Source organism: Lutzomyia longipalpis, chromosome 1 (genome assembly GCF_024334085.1).
Source record: "Lutzomyia longipalpis isolate SR_M1_2022 chromosome 1, ASM2433408v1".
In the NCBI taxonomy this organism is placed as follows: Eukaryota; Metazoa; Arthropoda; class Insecta; order Diptera; family Psychodidae; genus Lutzomyia; species Lutzomyia longipalpis.
This window is the reverse complement of record NC_074707.1, coordinates 3,275,639-3,299,495: the sequence shown is the minus strand read 5'-3', so window position 1 is coordinate 3,299,495 and position 23,857 is coordinate 3,275,639. Positions and strand designations below refer to the sequence as shown.

Sequence of the window (23,857 nt, the reverse complement as noted above, 5' to 3'; positions counted from 1 at the left end):
TCACCAAAAATTATATTTTGAGTCTGAAAACTCAAAAAATTTTGTGCAAATAAATGCAAAAATGTTCAATTGATTTATTTACTTTATAAAAACAGGGCAAAATCAATTTGCAATCTTGAAAACAGGGGGAAAACAAGGAAAATTCAAGGAAATTTGGTAAACACGGGTAACTGAAATTTGTGCTATAAAAACTGCTTGAATTTTCCGCCATAATGTGTGACATCACAAAGCAAACGTCATAAGTTTTGAAAGATGGCGTATTGTTCTCCTGTTTTATTTATCGAACTCTTGTGAAATATCTCAGTTTCTCCCCATTCTCACTGCACAACGGTGTAGTTTGTTGAGCAGTGCAAGTTCTTGGCTAGCAGAAGAGCACTATAAAGTGGTGGAAGAGTGTGTTTTCCGGGGGTGGTGGAGAGTACGTGGATTGCAAGCAAAGTTGGGGGCTCTAAAATGGCGGCCAATGTTGACACTTGCCTGTGGTTGCACAACAAATTGGGCACCTCCAACGCCAACGACAGCTGGACAAGTGGATCCATTTGCTCGCAGCTGAACAAGGAAGTGCTGAAGAACATCAAGGACTGCTTCCCGGACCTACAGACGCAGGTGAAACTGAAGCTTCTGCTGAGTTTCTTCCACATCCCACGGCGTCATGTTGAGGAGGTGAGTATTGCTGTCCGGATGGGCAAAAAGGCATCCGGAAGTGACTCTTTGTGTTTCTCTTTGCAGTGGAAGAAGGAATTGGAGGAGATAATTGAGGTTGCAGGGCTGGATTCTGAGCTGTGGGTTTCAATGATTGCTGAAACAATGAAAACATTTCCCGCCACGGGATCCCTTAATACGGAAATATCGGATTACGATGAGACCCGCCCTATTTTCACGGACATGGTGAATGATTTGAAGAAGCTTGTGAATAAGCACAGCGATCTCTGTATGCTGCCACTTGAGTGTCAGTATCTCAACAAAGCTGCCCTCATCTCTGTGGTGAGTAGTGTTGTTTAGAGATTGGAATTTTGTCAACTTCAGCGGAATTTGAGACGTCTTTGTGATTATTTTTTTTTAGGTTGGTCAGCAATCGCCTCCTGTGAAGCATTTTACACTGAAACGGAAACCCAAGAGTGTTCAATTGCGCGCAGAGCTACTGCAGAAGTCTTCTGATGCCCAGTCGACGCTGAAGAAGGCCAGTGCGCCAACAATTCCACTCAGATCTCGAGGAATGCCAAGGAAAATGACGGACACAACACCCCTCAAGGGGATTCCATCACGAATGCCCACGAGTGGCTTTAGGTCACCGACAACGGGCTCGGGACTCAGTCGACCCAACATGAGTCGTACTACGGCTGGCCGGAAAGATGGGGGCATCAAGTTGCTGGACATTGCAGAGCAACCTCTGGGGTATGCGGCGGCGAAGAAGAGAAAACGTCAAATGGAATTGGAGGAGCAGCAGAAGAAGGCTCAGGAGATGGCTGCTGCTGCTGCTAGTGGTGCCTCCACGACCCCCACAACCACAGCGTCTTCCTCAACACCCGACTATGCAGCTGGCCTAACAGCATCGGCCATTTACACACAGCCCGCAACCCCGGCAGCTTCGCTCACGGCCAGCGTGAAGGAGAATACACCGTCTTCGCTAAACTCTGTCAATTCAGCATCTTCCGCAGCCTCCAAGGCAGCACCTTCCGTGATCTCATCGTCCCCCATGACGGTTTCCGGAGGGGCAACGCCCAAGCACAATGTGATTGAGTCGATGTACGATGTGAAGCAGATGGATTGCAAGGTTGAGTCTCCCGTGGAGGAGTACGAGATGGTGCCATCGCCAGCAACGCCCAAAGCTCCCAAAATGTCCACAAAAATTCAATCTCAGGTGCAGGGAATGATGAAGGTGGAGACCCCATCGCAGATTCCCATGATTGCACCCACGGTAGTTTCTTCCCCGCAAATAATCAGCCAGACCGTCATATCTTCCCCCATGACGGTCAATATGCCCGCATTGACGGTTTTCTCGAACCCCAACGCCATTCAGGGGCAGCAGTTTATGAATCAGGAAATGCCAACGAACGCCCAGACGGTTGTTGTGTCACAAACGCAGGCCTCATCGACACCGCAGCAATTCCACCAAATAGCCCAAATGCCAAAGATCGTGCAAATCAAGACGGCACCCACGATCATGATGACACCGTCGAATACAACCACCATCCCTCCCTTGATTCCCAGCCAGTCGCATCAGATTGTCAACTTGCAGAGTTTGCAGCAGCAACAGGAGGCGGCCAAGAAGGCTGTCATCATGTCCACGCACATCACGACACCCACATCGAATGTTGTGACTCTCGTTGCGGGACCTCAGACCCAGGGGCAGACTCTCGGGCAGACGGCACAGATTGTCACTGGGCAGGGTGGGCAGAAATTCGCCGTTATGTCATCGCCAAGTGTCAAAGGGAAGACGTTCATCCTCACAAATCCCGGCATGTTGGCCCAGAAGGGTGTTATCATCAAGAGCGTAGCTCCAGGGGGTAATACGATCTACCAGCAGATTCCCATTAGCAATGTGTCTGGCTTGCAAAATCTCACGGGCACAACAATTCTCACGGGCTCACCAGCAGGATTGATAAAGACATCGGATCAGAGTCAACAATCCACGGCGACACTCAATCAACTTCCCGCTCTTGTACCCACACGCAGTATCTCCCAGAGTATCCCATCCCTTACACCCGTTGTCATTGCACCGCAGAGTCAGCAGCAAAATATCCCAGCACTCATAACCAATGTCCCGTCGTTGCAGCAACAGAATACAATTCAGAGTCCCCAGGGGACGATTATAAGGCCGGTGCTGGCGACAAATGTTCAGGGGCTCAATGTGCTCAATCAGCAGGGGTACACGCTCATTCAGCGTCCAGGTGGGCAGCCGACACTCATTCAAACCATCCCAGCATCGCAGGCAACTGTGCAGCAGCAGCAGCAGCCACAGCAGCAACAGGCTCAAATCCAAAGGAGTCCAGTGGTTCAGCAGCAGCAGCAGCCTAGGCAGGTGCAATCGGCGCAACAACCCGTCCGGAAGGGACTCTCATTATCGGTAAGTTTGAGAATTGAATTTGAATATTAGCTGTGTTTCTTTCAGACACAGCTTTTTGTGTACCGAGCAAAATCGAAAGTCGTCAGATCGGGCTCAAACTTGGGATGAGCACGAATTAGGGTCCCCACATTCCAAAAAACGTATGCGCCAAAAAAAAAATTTTTCCGGCCGGCCGTCCGTCCGGCCGTCGTCCGGCCGTCCGTAGTACAACGTTAAATTGCAAGAGAACGGTAATAGATAGAGACTTGCGGTAAACGGCAAAGTTTAAATATCGACTGGAAGACGTCCGATTATGACGTCAAATTTTACCCCCCACTCCCCCGTCCGCCATTTTGAATAACCTCAAAATTTTGTTTTCGCTATATCTCAGCCCCTGTAATAGCTAAAAATCTGAAATTTTGATATGTTGTAGGGGCCATCAATACCTTTCCAACGATATCTCATTTTCGAAAATCGGTCAAGCCGTTTAGTCAATATGGCCGTCACAATTTTTCATCGAAAATCGACCATAACTCGAAAACGGCTTGACCGATTTTGATCAACCCGGGCTCAAATGAAAGCTCTCAACAAACCCTACAACTCTCTAGAACATCCGAAGTTTCAAAAGTGGCCGCTAGGGGGCCAAAAATCAAAAACAAAATTTTCGATGAGTTTTCGATGAATATCTCGAAAACGGCGACATAAATTTTTTTCATTTTTTGATATGTTGTAGCTGACCATATTATCTAGCTCCCTGCCAAAAATGAAGAAAATCTATGGATCCGTTGTCGAGATATAGCCTTCCAAAGTTGGCATGTCATATCTCGGGTTCTACAAATCCGATCTTGATCAACTCAAGCGCAAATGAAAGGTTTCGAGAAACCCTACAAATGTATAGAACATTGCAACTTCGAGAAATGACCGCAAGAGGCGCTAAAGTCAAAAACAAAGTTTTCGAAAATTTCGAACTCGAATTTTTCGAAAATGGCGACATAAATTTTTTTCATTTTTCGATATGTTATAGCTGACTTCAAGACCTTTCAAACAAAAAAAAATTTATGAAAATCTATGGATCCGTTCTCGAGATATGGCCTTCTAAAGATTTCTTAGAGTATGACTTTTCAACTTTTCCCGACTTTGCGCGTATTTAAATTAATTCGCGTTCTAGTTTGCTCTCACATTATTGGTACACTGAAAGAAACACAGCTCTCGTAAGCTTGGTCAGCTTACCAGTACATTTTTTTCTTTCAAACTTGAAGATATTTTTAAAGGTTTTTTTTTTGACATTTAAAACCCGATTTTTGAGTTTTCTATTGAGGATAAATATTAAGACAAGGAGAACAAGGGTTTGCACCTCACATTACATTCTGGCCCCCCCTTAAATTTTTATTTAAATGTTTGTAATACTAGAAATTACGTCGATCTCTCAATAGGCAATGAAATTTATTGTTATATAAATTTTTTGATTTTAAAAATTTTATATTTGTTTTTGTTTATAAGTTTCGTTTTTTCGCAAACTTTTTTTTAGCATAAGTACTTGAATTTTTTTTAAACCAGGCTTAATTTTACTTAAACTAGACTTCAGTTTAATTAGCTGACCTTAAGTTTCCTAAGTCATGCTGAGGGAGGGTTAAGTGCATTCTAGATCTGGCCCTTAAAGCTTTATCTTAAACAATTGTAAATTGTGAAACACCTCAAGAAATGTAGGTTTGATTTAAAAACTTAAGCCTGACTTAAGAAACAAAGCTAAGCTGTTTATTAAGCCAGACCTATTTTTTTAAGCCGAACTTTAGTTCCTTTAGGTTAGATTTTCAAGACGAATACGGCCTCAGTTCTGCCTGATCTAACCTTGAAATCTTAAAAACCTGACATTAGAAAAAAAACTTAAGTCTAGTCTGCAACAAAAACCTTGCTTAAAAATCTTAGGACTGATTCTTAAAGATCAGTCTTCTTAAAGACAGATCTTTTTTGAGAAAAAAAAACTATAGTCTAGTTTAAAGAAGTTTATTCTAGTTTAGAAAAACTCAGATCTGACTTAAGACGATTTTCCTTTAGCTAAAAAAATCGAAATTTCCTGAATTACAGAGTCTATTCAATTTCCGATTTTTTTTAGTTTTTGAATACTGTCGAAAATTTAGGCAAAAACAAAGTAAAATCGTATGACCCGGAGAAATTCATACTAAACCCGTAGCCCGGAGATCATACCCGGAAACCCGAAGTCTCCGGGTAAAACCCCTAGAGATGGTAACTCTAAGGAGAAGTTTTTTAAAGGAGTTTATCCGCGTTTTATAGGGAAATTCGGAAAAGACGTAAATTAGTAGAGAGCAAAAAAAAACGAATAATAAATCGTCAGAGACTTCCCATTTATCACAATGATGAGATTGTAGGAAAAAGTCGGGAAATATTTTGCTTAAAAATGCAAAGAGTGACGTCACATTGTGATTTTTATTACTCTCGTTCCTGCAATCGGTGAATAAACTCCTTTTACTCAAGCTTTTAGAATTTTATCTTAGAATATGATTTTATTAAAGAAAAAGATTCTAAAATCATATTTTTTTATGTAAATTTACGTAAAATTCAATACTTAAATTATAGACATAATTGAAACACCCTGTAATTACTAGAAAAAAGAAGTAAATCATAAGTTTCGTGAGACAAGACTTTTGTTGCGACAAAAAGATATTTCCATTTTTAATTAAACATCACACCACAAAGATATTAATATTTTGCATTGCAAATTTTCTTGCAGATGTGCAGTGCATGTCTTAATTTTCCCTATGCAAGAAATTTCAAATATGCACCTAAAGTTCATAATAATAATTAAGGGGTTGGTAAGATGGATGAATTTGCGATGCGCATTAAATCTCGTTAAAACTCCTTTAATTATTACAAGTTTTATATCAAGGGGTCTTTATCTGCATGAAATTATTCGGATTATTTGCCAAAGAAATCAAAAGAAAGAAACAGAAGCCAAAAAAAAATTAATTCAAGCTTAATAAGTATTTTTTAATTCAAGCTAAATAATAGTAAATTTAACCCAAAACGTGCTTAATTTAATCTTAAAAGAGACTAAATTCAAGAAGAGAAGTATTTAATTTTTTATTCCTAAAAAAGAAGTAATTGAGAAACAAAAAGTACAAAAAAAATTTAATTAACACTATAAAAGGGAAAATATCAAGCCCAAAAGTAGTCAATTTAAGCCGAAAAATACTAAATTTAAAGCGAAAGGTAACAACCCAAAAAGTGCTGAAATCTTTTTTTTTTCTCAATTTTATGCAATACAAGTAAATCAAAAAAAAAAAATTGAAATATTCGGATTCTTCACCATAAAACCAAAATATTCAGCAGATATACACCCCTTGTTTTATGTAGATATTTCATAATGAAATAACCAATTAAGGGACATTTTGGGGATAATTTTAGGGATTACAGAATACCTTGTAATTTAATTGATAAATTTCAGAGAAGCAACATTTACTTGTATAGAGATTTTAAATGATTCATAAATAATTTACCTTAAATGCAGTAACGGTATTCAATGAATGATTCATTGATAGAGGGATGATGGAAGTTGGAGAAGAAGTTCCTTCGTCAATTTCTCAATTAAGTCCTTTGTGAAAAAAAATGGGCAATAAAGTATAAGACTTAATTGAATGAAGATATTCTTCATGAGAAAATTGCATTACGGTGCGCAGTGGGAATACATACTGTCTCGTGTCTCTCTCCTGACTGTCTGGAATGTCCTTTCGTCGTAGCTTTTCATTGTTAAGAGGAGATATATGATATTGCTGCAATTCACAAGATGAATGAAGTAAGAGAGAAGATGGGGGTGGATGGATGATTAGTTCGATGAAATATCAATCATATTATCTCAATCTTCTCATTAGTTTGTGTGGCTTGTTGTTGATGGACAAATCAACAAATCATCAAAAGTTTATCACAAAATTGTTTAAATAATTTTTTTTCTTGCAGAGTGAACACGTAAATAAAGTTCATGAGATGTTTAGAGGTGCAAATCGTGTGACGAGACTGGACAAAGCTCTCATATTGGGATTCATTTCTGGACAGAGGGAAAATCCGCGACCAAATCCCGACAATGTTGTCACAATAACACTCAACCAGGCGAAAGTAAGTACACACCTGAGGGATTTCCCATCGTGTAACAACATATCAAAATACTAAAATACTTTTGCAGGAAAAGGTAAAACAGGAAGATGACACCGATGCAGTAATGCTGGTTGAATCCTTCATCCGCTTAGACTACAACACAATGGAGTATAAGACCTTCCAGAAATATAAGCGCCTAGATCAACCGGGGACGCATGACAATCAAAAGGTAACACCAGCTAGTGGGGGTAATGCACAGAATTCAGTTGCTATTTAATGCTGCATCTGGCGGAACTACATGCAAATTGGACTAAGCACGGGAACAAAAGATAAGTTAATTTTTTTTCAACATCAGGAGAAGACAAATTTGCGTTTTATTTTTCTGTTAAATTAATTTCAACAACAAAACATAAAAAAAAAACAAATAAAATATAAAATTAGCTATAATTCGGGCGTAGGTGATAAATTGAGTTAAATGCCCAACTTTTTTTTTAATTTAGTTACTCTGTACATAAAAGAAATGTAAATTCACAGTATATACATTACCTATATAATTAATCTAATATTTACAGAGAAAATATAATATTTTCGGGACAGCTGCGGGGGGATTGATAGGAGTTTTTTTGTCTCTCTCATTGTTTAAAAAAAAATGTGTAAATTGCTGAGCTATTGAAATGAATATAGGTATATTGATGAATTAAAGAAAAAAAAGCCTTGTACTTTCCTGAAATTATATCCTGAAATATAACATTATTATATTATGAAAGAAAAGAATAAAAATTTAATATAGAAAATCTCGAATTAGTTTTAATGCCAAACCTATCCTTAATGCAGTAAATTAAATAAATTGCAATAATAATTTTCCGGGTTTTTTGTCGATTAAATGATGGTTCTCACCCCAAAAAGACTCACGTTTCCAGAGCTTTCGGCTCCGTTTCAAGCCTTCTTCAGTGGCTACAGAGAGAAGGAATTCATTTACATTTTTTTTTTATAAAAATCGACGAGGTTTTTATTTCTTTTTCATGTTTCAATAATTTTTATAACTTATAACAATTTAAAAAATATATACTTCAAGATAAGAAAGAATAATGCTGAAGATGAAATTTCTTATCGGACGATTTACTGGAAGCTTGAAAAAAGGGATATCTGAATAGAAAAAAAGTCTTGAACGTTATTTTAAGGACTTAAAAAACAGTTTAGCGCACAATTTTTAAGAGGTGAAAGGAATCTCCTTTAATCCTTTAAAAGATTAAACAATATCTTAATCCTTTGGAGTTAGAGTGTTTCGTTAATTTTTATTCTATTCTGACTTAATTTTAATTAGTTGGTATACCACAATCGTGGCATACCAAGTATTGTAATCGTCGGAAAAACCGACCCCCTAAGATCGGGCTCAAACTTGGTATGAGCACGTTTTAGACATCCCACATTACGAAAATGGTGGTGGAAAATTTTTGATCCGGCCGGCCTGCCGGCCCGGACTCCACATTTTGCCTTATAACTCAAGAGCGGTAACCGATAGAGACTTCCGGTTTGAAGTTTTCTATAGAAATGTGGGTGTAAAATTTCATTTTTTCGCATTTTCAAAATCCAAGATGGCCGCCGTCCGCCATTTTGAAATACCGTCGATCAGTTCCCTTAAAGCTAGAGATCTGAAATTTTAGTATGTTGTAGAGCTCAGTGAGATGTTTTCATCAACAAATCATACTTGAAAATCGGTCAAGCGGTTTAGCAAATATAGCGGCCTAAAGCAAAAAGTGTTTTTTCGATATAACTCGAGAACGGCTTGACCGATTTTGACCATCTTGGTATCAAATGAAAGGTATTGAGAAGCCCTACGACTGTCTAGAACATTCCAAGTTCCAAAAATGGCCGCAAGAGGCGCTAAAAACAAAAACAAAAATTGCCTAAATTTAAGGGGCTATATCTCCCAACATCTGTTATCGTTTTCCTTTAAATTTTGATATGTTGTAGCCTGACTCAATATCTTTCATCAGTCCAAAAATGAAGAAATTCTATGTCACCGTTTAGAAGATATAGCCATTTGAAAAATTCTTGAATTTTAAAAGTTCTAAGAGTTATATCTCTTGAACGGATTGTCCGATTTTGCTCAATTTGGTATCAAATTAAAGGTTTTGCAATTCTCTACAACTTTCTGGAACATCAGAAACCTCTAAAACCATTCCTTGAGGACAAAAAGTCCAAAAAACTGTTTTGGTAGAACAAAAATCCGCAATTTTGTGTTCTGGAGGTGACCTTGAAATGTATCGAAATATATGTCAGATTATAGCTTATTTCAATACCTTTCCAAAACTAGTCAAGAAATTTCTGTATGTGCAATAGAACTTGAGATATAACCATTTTTGTCTTTCGAATTGATGAATTTCATAAAAAAAAATCAACTTTGCCTACTAATACTACTTAAAAATTAAATTACAACGCATAGACTGACCCATCCGCGTTGTGGTATACCAACTCTAATAACTGGACGCGTTATGATTGACTTTCTTTTCCAATTTCAATTTGCCTAAAAATTATGCAGATTTTCTTTTAAAATCCATCCAATAGTATTCAACAATCAACATTCTTTGACCTTAAAAAACACCCCGAAAGTCGTATGTAAGAAAATCCTTTCTTTCCAATCGACTTAAATATAATTTATTTTGTATTTTAATGCGCATTTTGCTTTGAAATTATGCGGATTTATACCATGTCAAAGATTGATCCTTTGGGGGGGATATTTGAAAAAATTTAACCCAACAAAAGATCGTGAAATAGGATAAAAGGATGAGAAATAAAAAGGTCATAAAATACCATTATTCTTCTCCTTTTCAAATATGAGCATAAAAGATAGGATTTGAAGTTATATTGCCCGGCACAATTCTAATTCCCTTCGACTCACGGAGATTTACGTACAAATGTGTGATGTAGCAGAGCAGGAAAGGTGAACAAAGTGATTGTATATTTTCAGGTTTGTAATTGAAATTGATCTGTTAGTAAATTTTTAATCTTTGACATTTAATTTTTATTTATTTTTGTTGTTTTTTTTTTAAACTTTCTAATGGTATCATTGCGCTTTTATAAATTATTCAAAAGTGTTAGAATACCGTGATATTTTATTAAGTAAATTATTTGATTTTATCTATTTTCTTTCCCATTTATTGATGGTTTATTTTAATCTGCTAAAAATTGATAAAATGTTGAAAACTTAATAGAATATTTTTTTTAAATTTAATTTCAATATAGGGAAAAGGGTAAAATCGAGTGCAAAAGGTCAAACTTGGACGCTTCTCCTCTAATTCATTTAAAATGTTAATTTCTATTTTTTGGAAATTTGAAAATCGTGGTCTGTTTTATTGATACCCAAATTATATGTTATTACGTGAAATGATTGTAATAAATACTTCCATGGGGAAAAATTAACAATACCAAATTAGTTCAAATAGTTGGAAAATGCTTTTTATTTGAAATAATAAATTTTCCAACTGGCTTTCCATTTAAATGAGCATGTTCAGGGAATTTTTATCCTCTCGGGGGTTTCTCTCATACATGATGAATTAATTTTGTGAACATAAAAAATATCTGCAACATATTTTGCTATTTTTCAATGATATTTCCCAGAAGAGCAGGAGAGAGCTCGTAATGTCGCACAATTGCAGTATTTGTGAATAGAGTAAAATGATGAATAATTTGTGGAGCATTAACGTTAGCTAGGTTAAATTGCGTGCAAAATGTGGTGGTTTGCAAAGGAAGGGGTGCAAAAGAGAATGCTGATTATTGTTATAATTCTTTCAATTTGTACACATAATAGGTAAATAATAGCAGTTTATACAAAAGAATATTGAAACTATTATGCATAGAAGGAAAAAAGATTAATCAAGAAGAAAATCGTGCTATGCACATAAGTTAAGCTATAAAAGAGGAAATTTATGTTGAAACAGAGTTATTTTTAACTATATATAGAGATAACTTTTCGCAGAATAAACTTTAATCTCGCAAAAATAGTTTTTCTCAGAAAACAAAGGGAAACTGTTGCAAATTACATATTAAATTTATCTCGTCGTCGCATAAATAGATGTTATGCTTTATTAATACATAAAAACCACACATTGAAGATTGATTTCAAGTGAAAGTTGAATTGAAGAGAAAAAAAGAAAGAATTTCTTTAATAAATTGTGAAAAGAAATTGTTGAAAGATGTGTATTGTTGATGATTCACTGCTGCTGAAATTACCAATGAAGTGTGTGTAATTACAGGGACAGGATTTGCTGTATCAGCAACTATGACTTCTTAATTCAATCCACGAATTTCACGTCCATATGTAGGTGCTTGCACACAGAGAAGAAGGTCCCGAGAGAGGGAAATAAGAGGATCAATTTCTACGAGAATTATTGTCTCAAGCACCGGGTGATTCCTCCACCTTGTAATTGAACGCTCTCCTCTGCTATACTCTTTCAGGGCATACAAACACCAATAAATGTGGCCGGGTAGGGGGAATTTATCTGGTATATTTTCTTGGTAGAGATGAGAAGTTTTATTTATTCGCCTTCTTCAAAATTGATTCGTATTACAATATTTAGGTGAAAAATAAGCCCAAAGATTAAGGAAAAGCACAAAATGACACATTTTCTAAAGAGATTGAAAATCTCTTGATTTTCCTTACCGCTTTTTTTATTAGAATGAAAAAATCTTATTAAAGCAAATTTCTAAAGAAAAATTCAAGCTAAATTAGACCGTTTCGATTGATCTCACAAAAATGTAATTTTAATAGATTTTTTGTTAACTCTGAATGATCTAATTTCCCATAATCTAAAGTCGTCGAAAATACGTTGAAGAACAAAAAAAAACTTTATACTATCAATTGATTAAATTACATAAATGATTCTTTTGAAATAAAAATTTTCCATCAAAAGAGAATTAGACAGACTTCATGGATATTTGCCCTATAGTTGCCAGATAAATGCCCCTTGTGGTTCCTTCTTTCTTCGTGTAAGGAGAATTTAAGCTTGTGTGTAAGGAAGGACGATGTGCCTAAAAGAGAGCGAGAGAGGCTTGAAAAATGTAAGAGGGTGGTGGTTGGGGAAAAACCACGAGAGATTTAACCACCCCAATATCTGGGACCGTAAACAGAAATCTCAGAGAGGGAGGGAGAAAAAGAGAGAAAAGAGTGGAGACGCTGTGGTGGGAAAAGTGTGGAAAATTGGGAAATTCTCCAAATATCCAAATGTTCCCATTGACTGTGGTGGTGTACGCACACACGGCCTACATTAGGACGGGAAGAAATTAATCTCGCAAAAAAATGTACCACATGCCATGAATCTATTCACCCAGTCGGGTGTGTGATGGCAAAAAAAAGTCGAGGAAGTTGATGGAAAAGAAATCGCTCATGTGGATTTCGGTAAATTCAAGAGGATGCCCGTAATAGAGAAATAGCGTCCTTTTGAGACATGCCAAACATCGTCTCTCCCACTTAATGATGCTCAATTTGTACTTGTACTATTCGCAATAATTGGCCACCGTGGAGAGGCCCGAAATATTGGACGACTTGGAGAATGTCTCGAGTGTTATTTATAGATTTATTAAATATCGAGAATTGTAATGTATTTCGTCGTTATATTACATTGGAAGATGAAAGCTTTCGGCATAGAACGGAATTAGGGATACAGTCGTGTCTGCGTAGTAGGACCGTTGTCAAAAAAAAACTTCTCCGCGGTAAAACGGCTTCAGACTAAGGAAATTTGCCTTCAGAGGAGGACAATTAGTACTATTGGAAAGGCAGGATACTAATTGTCCCGTTATTCTGAAGCCGTTTTACCGCGGAGAAGTCTTTTTGACGACGGTCCTACTACGCAGACACGACTGTATAACATTTTGCTATTGCGACTTTATCAATACTTTCACAAAGCTCCTGAACTTGGGAGGAAATTTTGCATTTCCTTGAGTTTCTTTACATGGAAATATATTTTTAAATATTTTGCCTTTATTTTTAAGGTATTTTAATGGAAGTTTGTGATACATTATTTTCATGGAAAAATTGTGGTTTTCGTTAGAATTCAATTTATGTTTATGTATGATCAAAGGAATAAGGATAACGACATAAAAGCTTCTGTGAAAATAATATGAAAGCAATTTTCTATTAAACACATTTTAATGAAAAATAAATTAATTGGACCATAAAAGAATTTCCAATTAACAGATCAAACTTTGAAAAAAAAAATTCATTGTGAAATTTTACAATATTTAAAAACTTTTAAAAATTAAAAACTACTAATATGAAAATTCCTTATTATCACATTGACAGCATAAACTTTTCAACCATCAGAAGCTTCTGGCAGGGATAAAATGTACATATAGAGATAGATGAAGGTTATGGGAAAACTATTTCGATATAGTTGAAATCGAAAAATTTGCGATTTAATGGTGCTCTGTGTTGAATTTTACTCGGGATTTCCCATTCACACCGCAATGGATTCTTTGTGATGCAAATGCGAGAGCAAAAGTTTTCGTGGGCGCTGATATGGAAAACCATCAGCTTTGAAGAGGAAAAGCATGCTTTAGTGTATATTTGCCCTCATTCGAGGTCATCCGTTAGATATTTTCATTTCTCTCTCAATAACCACCCCCTCTGCTCCCTCGTCATGTCAATCATTCCACCTATTTATCTTTTTTTTTTCTTCAAACTTCCTCGCTCTATACTCCCTGCCCTTTACCAGCATCACTGATCATTTCCAACTATTCAGCAGGACTCGGTTGTAATTGAGGATTATTTGTGGATTTGAATTTAATCCACCCGCCCGTAGGTGTATGCGGAGGAGGGGAAGGGCTACCTTCACTCCTTTTTCATTAAGAGGCATCTCTTCCAGGCAAATATGAAGAGCACATTCCAAACATAAGCCTCTGAATGTCTCGGATCGAATATCTTTGGAGTGACCGAGAGGGAGAAAATTGAAGGAAGGAAGTCATGGTGGGCCCTCACACCCCATCGCATAAGTAAATATAAGAATCTCAAGTATTTATCGTTCTCAATTTTACTGCTCAACATGAATTTTTTTCTGTATATAGAATAAAATTCCATACGGAAAGTTTTTGAGAGATGTGAACTAAATATAAGAAGAAAAAAAAACTCTAGAAAAAAACAGAATAAAATTTTAATTCTCTTCGTGCAATATTTTGTTAAAACATTTGCAATATTTTGTAAATTCAACACTTGAAAGTTTACAGAAATTACAAGAATTCCTGCTGCCGAAACTTTATTAACTTCTTCTGTAAGCGAGAGATTTCGCTGAGAGCAAATCTCGCACAGGAAACGAGAAAACACAACTATATACACAAGTTTTTTGTACTTTTAAAAATTTGTTCTTTTTAAGGCTTCTAGACAAAAGTATTATTTGATTTTAAAACTTTCTTGTATTACGCTGTTATATGAGAATTCATTTTTTATTGTACAAACTAATACTTTTATTTAGTTTTAATGTGAGAATCCTTCTAGAGAAATATTTCGAAAATTAAATAAAGGAAAAGAAATAGAAAATTCATTAAAAGCTGAATCTGATAAACAATTTCTTAAAAGCTACAATAAATCAGAAGCAAAAATTTAAAATTAATATTTGTGAAATGAACTATAACAAAATTGATTTTATTGATTGACGTTCAATTGATCTTGCTTTGGATTAATTTTGAAATAATAAAATGTTTGAAATTATATACTTAACCTGCCAAAAACAGCCCATGATTTTATCATTCTGTGACTTCTGTGAACTTTGTAGTTTTCTGATTTCCTTTTAATTAACGATAATTTAATTAATTGAAGTTGTTTTTGTAGGAAAGGGGGGATACTATAAGGTAAAGCAAAAGGGTTTCGGAAAAGCATGGAAAAACGTGAGATCGAGTAAAGTGATTTGAGAAAAAGCTCTGGGGCAGAAACTTTTGTAATTGTCCTATTTGTAGAATTTTACCTTAAATTCCAGGTATGTAGTGAATAAGTTATGTTATCCAAGTTGACTATAACCCCCTTCCTTCTTTACCTTCCTCTGTGCGAAGCATAAAATTTCTCAAATGCCAACGGCAAAAGAGTAATTTATTTGATCCTAGAAAAACATCATCGTTATCATTCAAACAGCATTCAAAATAACTTTAAATAAACACATATCAATCAATTGCAATTTATATATTTTCATTTAATCACACCATACGTGCTTTTCAATTTCAATAAACTCCTGAAAAGAAATTGAATTCTATGAGATAAAAAGAATTACATAAGAAAAATATTCTACCCTGACCTTCTGAACATTCCTCGAAATGAACTTTGTTCCATTTCAAAAACTAAGATTAATTTTTCAAAGATAAATAAAGTTGCACAACTAAAATCGAATCGATTAAACATACATATATCTATTTCCCAGTTCAATATAATTCCTCTTTTCAATTAAATTTCAATTTCTATCTCCCATAGGACTTTTCGACTTTTCTTCCAATAACCACCAATGTTTTCCTTTATCAATTTTAAGCTTCTTTCACAAAATGAAACGTTTCCTCTGAGTATTATCTGATTTAAAATAAATCGATTAGGATTTTTCAAAGGGAAAGTTGTAGTTATTATGATTTTAAAGTGAAAGCTTTTGGGGGGAAAAAGAGGGAATTTCTAAGGGTAATTTTTTTATCTCTTATCACATTCCTCTTCATTGATTTTACTTCTTAACTATGGTCGTAATTTCCTCTGAGTTTAGAGAAATCTTACAAATAATTAATTGAAGATTCAAAATTTTCTTCTTGTCAGTCAAAACTATGAAATATTTAGTTATTCCGTGTGGATTCTTCACAAAACTGAAAGCAACGTGAAGGACAAAATGACTAAATTCAGGGCATATCCATGTCTATATGAAACACTTTGGAGGGTTCTTTGTTGGCGACATTAAATCACAAACAGATACAATTTTAGCCTTGATGTATTATAAGTCTTCACGAAAAGGCGTCTCTGCGAAACTTTGGCTAAAGTTTTCAATGTGAGACTTCCTCACACGATATGCAGTTTCCTTAATTGATTGGGACATATTAACTTGTACAACTTTGTACATTGTATGTATGTTGTGATTTAGCACTTTTTCCAACTAACAATATCGACATTTTGATAAGCTTCCAGCTGGGCAGTCAGTATAGTTACAGAGTATGTCTCTCTGCGTCTGAAGAGATAGTTGACAATGCCTTTGTGGAAATTCAATATTCAGTTCAATATCATCCAAATAGTTGACCTATTTTCATGAAAATTCTATGCGCCCTTACTGAAAACTTCTCCACCCCGTGGTATGCGCTACAATAACAATTTTTCAAATGAAGAAAATTCCACGATGTGCTGAATTTGGGTCAATTTCGGTATATAGCTATTACCAGGCCATTTAATGAGATGTAGGTATTATATTTTTCAACAAAAGGTGACACCTTTTTGTGTGAACTTGACTATTAATTTACAAAAAGAAATTCAATAACAGACAACCAAGACCTTAATTTAATACTAAATAATTCTTCACTTTCGAAGAAAATTGCTTCACACACTGCTCGTTTTTTTTCTCTTACTCCAGGATATAGTATATAAGAAATGAAATTGAAGTTTTTGGAATACTTTCACATCTTGAGAGGATATACGTTACATGAAAGCTCGAAAAGCTTTGTGCCAATTTAACGGATTTTATAAGATGCGAAAAAGTGTAATATGTAACGTATGGAGAAACTTCTCTATTACTCTTTCTACAAGATTTATTAAGTAGAAAATTCTGTGAAACTAATTCTTTTTTTTCTCTCAGGAATTTTGTGACGAGCTCCTGAATTTATTTTAGTCAGATTTTTGTGCAATTTTATTTAATAATTTATTTGAATTTTCGAAGATATTTTTTTTTATTTAATTTACTTTGAAAATTCTAGAGAATCGATTAAGATTATTGGATTCCAATTTATGTTCGTGCATCATTAATTCCCAATAAACGCTTAAATGTTCTTGATAACCTCAGATGCATTAAATTGGATTGCCATGCGTTGTATACGATGCATAATAAACCGCAGCAAACGTGCAACTCAAGAAGATGACGATAGTTCGTGACAATTGATTGATTTTCCAGTGAAAATTATCTATACCTCTTGTTTTTGGTTTAAAGGTACCTACAAACTGGAGCCCTATATACCAAAGAGTCGAAGAAGAAATAATGGATGAATGATGGAGTATAATTTAGTGTGCCTAATTAGGAGGAAAGGAGCTATAGAGAGATAAAAGTGAATCGATAGAAATTGATTCCCGCAGCAAAGTTATTTGAATTGTGAAACTTTGGCCGTATATACTCCCCCACTTTGTGTCGAAATATCCGAAAATTTGTGCCCATAAGTAAAAATGATAACGATAATGTCATATATAGCACAATGGTCCTGGGTAGCGGGGAGTATATAAATATGGAAAATCGATGTTGGTAATGAAGTTTTATTACAATATTACATTCATAATCTTTTCTTTCGCACTCACAAAAGAACATTCCGGCAGTGAAGAATATCTCACCTTCATATTCATCCATTTACCACCTTCTGAAGCCTCGCATACAATTTTAGATTTTTTTTCTCTATACCCACGAAGAATGGAACCCTACTGCTGCTGTCTATTGAGATTCCCCCATGTACTGCGAGGGGGGGGGTGGTGGGGTGTCGAGGTGGATATATAAAGGCTTATATATTAAATGAGCAATTGTCGTCGAGCTATGACGGCTTGCCGAGAGACTATAGTGCCACGAGCTTCTGGAGCTTCTCCTTTAACCTCAGCTGCTGCCGCTGGATGCCTAGCTGCGATCGATAGAGCTCCACACTCTGTGTTAGGGAAGAGTAGTACAAATTCTCTCACCTACGCTTTTGGGGGTTCGCACTTCTTCAGCTTTTTCGGGGGAGGTTGTGCGCCCGTCTCCTTCCCACCACCCACCCTCCTCCCAAAATCCACCCACGACTTCACCGCACTCGCATCCCCATGCGGCGTACAATTGTTTAATCTGAATTATACCGAGCAATTGGTGGGAGATGCTTGAAGGATAATTAAAATAGTCTTAGAATATCATTTGCACTTCTTAACATTTACGTTACCTATGTACATAACATTACACCCATAAGTGCTGTGACGTCGTAAGGTTATCCATCTGGAAATTATTTTTATTATTCTCACCTTCAGCCTTAACTACCAAAAGAGCCATTAATAGATGGTCCATTAATTTTATTTATCTATCTATTGATTTGCTAGCAAAAAAGATTTCCAAGAAAATAAAAAGTCTTGAAATATTTCCGTGAGAAATATTGAATAGATTGAAAGTGTGCTAAAGATATGTACCTAACGGAGAAGCTTTCTTTCTAATACCTTTGTTGTTCTACTAAATGATTCATTGAACGATGTCACAGGCATAAAAGATCTGATAGTGGGTGCCACAGCACCATCCACTATGTGTCCCATTTGCCCTGGAGACAATATGAAAAATGAAGTATTTTACATAAAGCCATATACATACAGCATAAGGTATGTGAGGGAGGGAGGAGGGACGATGATGATGGCATCGGGGAGCCTCAGTAAATGCGAAGCTTTCTGCTGTGTGAAGTCAAGCATGTTAGTTCGTTCTTTCACAACACAATTGCGGCTCAGCACTATCATGTGGAAGAACTTTTCAGATATATACATAACACTTGAGTCATTTCATGTGATAGAATATGTTGGGGGTGGTGGTGGCTCACGAGGGACCCGGATGACTTCTTTGCTGATTCTCAAGCTGAGCCACAGAAAATTGCACAGAGTATCACCTGTCGAGGGGACTTCACATGACAATTGCACTACCGAAAGCTTATACGGAAGTTTCTGCGGGGAAAAGTTTTCCATTACCAAATGCAAGCCAAAATCAATAAAGAAGTCATTTTACATTCTCTCCCCAGATTGGGAACTTCCTACATACAGATTGGCAATGAGAAATGTATTATATGTTCTTTGCTGTGCTTTTTATTCTTTATTTGGACGTCGTGGATTTTTTTTAACGTAAAGAATAATTTTGAAATTTTCAGAAAAGAAAAAAATCTTTTCTTTTCTAACAATTGAAAAGTTCTTGTTAGATTTTATCAGATGGTGTATTTAAATCGCTCTATTGCCGTTCTAAAACAGAATTTGTTGTTTAGGAAAATAATTAGAAAGATCTTTAGAGAGCTTTGGAAAAATAATTTTCCTGCAAAAATATGATTAAAGAAAGAAATAAAATATCAAAATAATACTTATAAGATTTTTCTCAGAATACCGAAAATTTTATAACTAAGAAAAGATTTTTGCCAGAATCTATACCCCTATATCAGAATCTATTTTTATTCTAATTTATTTAATAATTTCCATGATTTTTTAAATTATTTCCCACGTTGAAAAATTTACACCATTACTTTAATTAGCGATTTAATTATCGATCCTTAACTATGTTTTCTTCTAAATAATATTATTATAAATCACTGAAGCATTTACTCAATCAACATTCAATTAGGAGGGGAAACAATGAAATCAGACGTTTGTGAAAATTTTCACATTTAATTGATTTAACTCTCTTGTACCCTTGATGCAGAAGATTTGTGCAATGCCTCCAATTTACTGTGAGTTTGTGTGTCCTTTGCCAAAAGCGCTCTCATGCGTTACAAACGAACATAAATGCAATTTTCCCATTGTTGCAATGGAAATCAGAAAGGAATTTTGCTCTTGAGGGAGACTCAAAGAGGAGAATATGGTTGTGAAATGTTAAGGATAACTTCTAATGATTTGGAGTGGAGAAATTCTCCAAAGAGTATTGAATTCTTTGTGCTGAATTCACTTTCCAGTATTGGTCTCAAAATGTAAACCTTCGTACATGCAGAAGAAAGCTTATAAATTTAGATTCTAATATGATCTCACGAGAGAACTTTATTGAATAAGCTTTTGCTGCTATTTGCGTTTCTTTCCCGTGAAAGGTTGAATTTTCAAAGGATAGATAATATTGCATGAGTGACGAAATATTTGGCCTATTTCTCAATATCAATCATTTGGAGAATCTTTTTTGTTCATAATGGAAAATTTTTTTCTTGTAACGCGAGAATTTGTGGCTTAAATTACAACTGTGGTGGTGCTCCTCGCCAATAAATGTACATATAAACGACGTATTTGAAACCACGAGGAAAATTCTTTTGTAAGGTTCGGTCACATGAAAAAATTGCGTGGATTTATGTGAAATCCTGCCATTCTTCTCAAATTGAAGGCTCTTCACGAGATGCTCAAATTCCTACACATTGGGGAAAAATTATAAGGCATTCCAAATATTATACAAGACGGAGTGAAAACGAGTGTTGTGGGGATGAAAAAAAAAAGTGGAAGAAAAATTTGCATACAAAGGATGACATCGGATTTTTGTGCGTATTATATCTACATAAGTAGTTTAAATGCGTGCTGTGAGAAAATTTTAATATTTTACATACCATAAGTTGGCAAATAGATGGCAAATTATCTCACCAGAGAGGTTGATCGCTACAAAAGATCACACAGTCCATGCTTTTGCAGAAATGAAATGTAAAAAAAAATATCCTGGAAATCCAATTAATTTTTTTGAATATCAAATTAAAAAGAAAAATAATTTCATGGAAAAATTACTTTTATATCGCGCATAAAAAGAGTTTGTGATTTTACACAGAATAAATTGATTGATTAACCCCTAAAGGCTTTCAACATTCAACCACATCACATTTTTTTCTCCCTTTATTATCCATAAATGCCTAAGGATCTCTCATGTCATTTACTACGAAAAAAAAACCTTGAGGGAAAATGCTCATCCCCCTAAGGACGCGTTTCGTATGCATTTAATTTAATTAAAGTAATTTACAAGATTTCAATGACGTATTATTATTCTTGGCAAATTTATTCACCTTAGATGACATTTTAATCCTCTTGACGTGCCCTTACCGATGAATTTGAAATTCAAACACACTGGCTGAAGCTTTCTAGGGGGAGTATTTCACTAATTTTGTTGTTATAGGTCGAAAATGGATCAAAGCTTAAGAAAGCACATATATACTTGTGTTGGGATGGAATAAAATATGTATTTTATGTTTTCCACAGAGTATGCTTAAGGATACAGAAGTATACACACACAATATCGCGAGGGAAACTTTAAAAGTTCTCCAAGGGAAAATTCACGATAAATGATCCATTGACCACGAGAATGTTTATTACAAGGCGACCAAGTTATTTTCATCCACCACACCGCAATAGAAGGAAAACTTTCTGCTGGGGCGGGATTTTACAAGTTTCCCCCCATTTTCTGAATATATTTTGTTAAAATACCAATTTAAGGAATATTCTGCATAAAAGGGAAGTTTTGACCGCAAAAAGTAGCACAAGAGCACAAATATAACCAAGAATATCACGACGACTATATAAAATATTATGTATATGTCATATGTTTTAGTGTTAACAAAAGATTTATTTCCATACTTTTTTTTTGGGGGGGGGAAATTTGAGTATGAAACTTTCAAAAAACTTTAGGGTTGACATTTTTCACTCATTTTTGTTATATGTAGTTCACAAGACAGAAAGGGAAGTGGAAGCTTTTCACATCTGCTCGAATTGCTGAAGAAAAGGAAATCGACGTACCGTAAATTCGAGTATTTCCCCTCACGAACCGCAATGTATTTTATGAGGGTATAGGGAATCCTGAATCTGAAATCTCAAGCTTCAACCATGCCATACATGTGAGCTATTATTTTGCAGGTTATTTTATCTCAATATAGTCCATGGAAGAAAATGGATCAATAGCATTTTCCATTAAAAATCAAACACATATGGGATATTGAGAAGTTTTCCTAATTTTTCTTTAAATAAAATAACTTGAGTGATTTCTCTCAATTGAATTTTTCTTCAATGTATAGAGAAATATTTTTCAAGAGCAAACTCTCAATAGAAATAAAAAAATTATATATAGGTATAAAATCTGAAATATCACATAGATGTAAAAGCACATACACCCACAATTTATATATACTATGTTGTGTGTAAATAAAATCGTCAACACGTAATCATTGTCATGTTCCATTTTATCTGAAATCACCCAAGTTATGTATACAATAATTAAACTTTGGGTGTGAAATGTTGGATTGTTTGATGGCTTCATTTTCCAATCTCCACACTCAAATGAGATGAATGAGATTTATTCATACGGAAACAAGATTAATAAAATATAAGGTAGGGCGTCGAAAATATAGGTGCAACACATCACCATTCAATGTAGACATGATGTACCACGTGAAATTAAATGTGGAAAATGAGTGTGAGATGACTATTGAAGGGTGATGAATGGAAAAATGTTGTCATTTTCACGAAATAATTGTCATTAAATAGCATAGAAGAGTATAAATGGTATTTTGGATATTTTGTGATCATGAAATATTCGCTGCAATGCCCTCTATATGGCTGGTTTGTATTGTGCGGAGGTATGTGGGATGAGTTTATGTTGTGGTGAGTATAGATTCTAAGTCCAACATGAGTTGTCCACTTTGTGGGCCCCCCTAAATGCCTCTTTTGCAGCTATAATATGGATACGACCGGGGGTGAAATATGTTTTATTTATTAGTGGCGGATGGAACACTCAGTGTGGAAGGTTTTTGCTGTTGGATCCAACCTCATGAAATACTGCTGTCTGCAACGCGACAAATATGCAAAAGTTGGCCCGATTATTTTGCAAAACTTTTATTATGTAACCTACTTTACATGCACAGATTTATACTTTCATTAAAGAAAATTACACAAAACTTCAAATACATTCACATACCCATATAATGTGGGAGACTCGGTGTGTGGGAAAACTTGGAAAATATATATGTAGTTAGATAAGCCTGTCTCTAAACTTAATGGGATACCGAATTTTCTGTGACGCGTCAAAACACGCAAATATGCCAGGAAATTTCATAGCTTTTTCACTTGAAATTGCATGTAATACTTTATGAGCTAAAAAGAGAAAATGAGGATAAAACTGTTGTGGGGCTATGGCATTCCCGGCGCTGCAGTGGAAGATATTAAAGAAAAAAAAAACGAACGGGGGGTTTTTGGGGCATTTTGTAAACACCCCCCGGATAAGTAGTCACCCCGTGGTAGCAATAATAATATTTAAATAAATGTATGGGACACATATTTGATAATATTTACATAATTTTCACGCTACCGCACACGCAATGAATGCCAGCATGAATTTAATTTCACCATCACACACTTGGCTTGATGCTCGATGATAGAATTAAGAAGAAAATAAAATAAAAAAAAGAGACGAGAGAAGTTGTATTTATAAAAATAAAATTTACAACGTACAGCATTTTAATTTTTATAAATAGTCACAAGAGTCTCAAGTTATTCATGTGGCTTTTGCTATTCAGAGATTGCGAGGGTGCCGTTGATGAAGTTGTTAAAAATTAAATAAATTATGTCAAATATAGGGGCCACACATTTCAAATGCCCGCGACACATCTCTCTCGAATATTTTCACATCATCTCCATCCAAGTTTTTGATGCCATTTTCCAATGACCCGACCCCACCATTTATTCATACTCCGTGACACATCCTCGCGCGCTACTATGGACGACGTGGTATTTAAAAAGGAGGATTGAAAAGTGCGGAGGAGTCGATAAGAAGCTTTTTTTTGTGCTTTCGCTTG

At 35.5% G+C, this 23,857-nt stretch overlaps 5 protein-coding genes across 15 annotated transcripts in view; 2 read left to right on the top strand and 3 right to left on the bottom strand.

The window, feature by feature from the left end:
* The window catches only part of LOC129786498 (3'(2'),5'-bisphosphate nucleotidase 1), a 1,077,868-nt gene that overhangs the window by 254,167 nt on the left and 799,844 nt on the right, over positions 1 to 23,857 (top strand). The window lies entirely within an intron of this gene.
* Positions 1 to 23,857, bottom strand: part of LOC129786463 (insulin-like growth factor-binding protein complex acid labile subunit) — a 454,087-nt gene that overhangs the window by 254,167 nt on the left and 176,063 nt on the right. The gene's annotated exons all lie outside the window — the stretch shown is intronic.
* LOC129786533 (troponin C-like) overlaps positions 1 to 23,857 on the bottom strand; it is a 431,024-nt gene that overhangs the window by 254,167 nt on the left and 153,000 nt on the right. The window lies entirely within an intron of this gene.
* LOC129786431 (uncharacterized) overlaps positions 1 to 23,857 on the bottom strand; it is a 414,480-nt gene that overhangs the window by 254,167 nt on the left and 136,456 nt on the right. The window lies entirely within an intron of this gene.
* On the top strand, positions 222 to 7,591 carry LOC129786416 (negative elongation factor A). The gene is made up of 5 exons (XM_055821437.1): positions 222 to 663; positions 730 to 984; positions 1,064 to 3,067; positions 7,019 to 7,174; positions 7,242 to 7,591. Exons 1-5 carry the CDS (start codon positions 454 to 456, stop codon positions 7,428 to 7,430), a joined length of 2,814 nt encoding a protein of 937 aa, XP_055677412.1. The 5' UTR covers positions 222 to 453; the 3' UTR covers positions 7,431 to 7,591.

Excerpts from the sequence above, each read along its gene's own strand:
- LOC129786416 (XM_055821437.1), top strand. The coding sequence starts at position 454 with ATGGCGGCCAATGTTGACACTTGCCTGTGGTTGCACAACAAATTGGGC. Across the intron at positions 664-729 it reads CACGGCGTCATGTTGAGGAG|TGGAAGAAGGAATTGGAGGA; the intron begins GTGAGTATTGCT and ends TTCTCTTTGCAG. Across the intron at positions 3,068-7,018 it reads GGAAGGGACTCTCATTATCG|AGTGAACACGTAAATAAAGT; the intron begins GTAAGTTTGAGA and ends TTTTTCTTGCAG.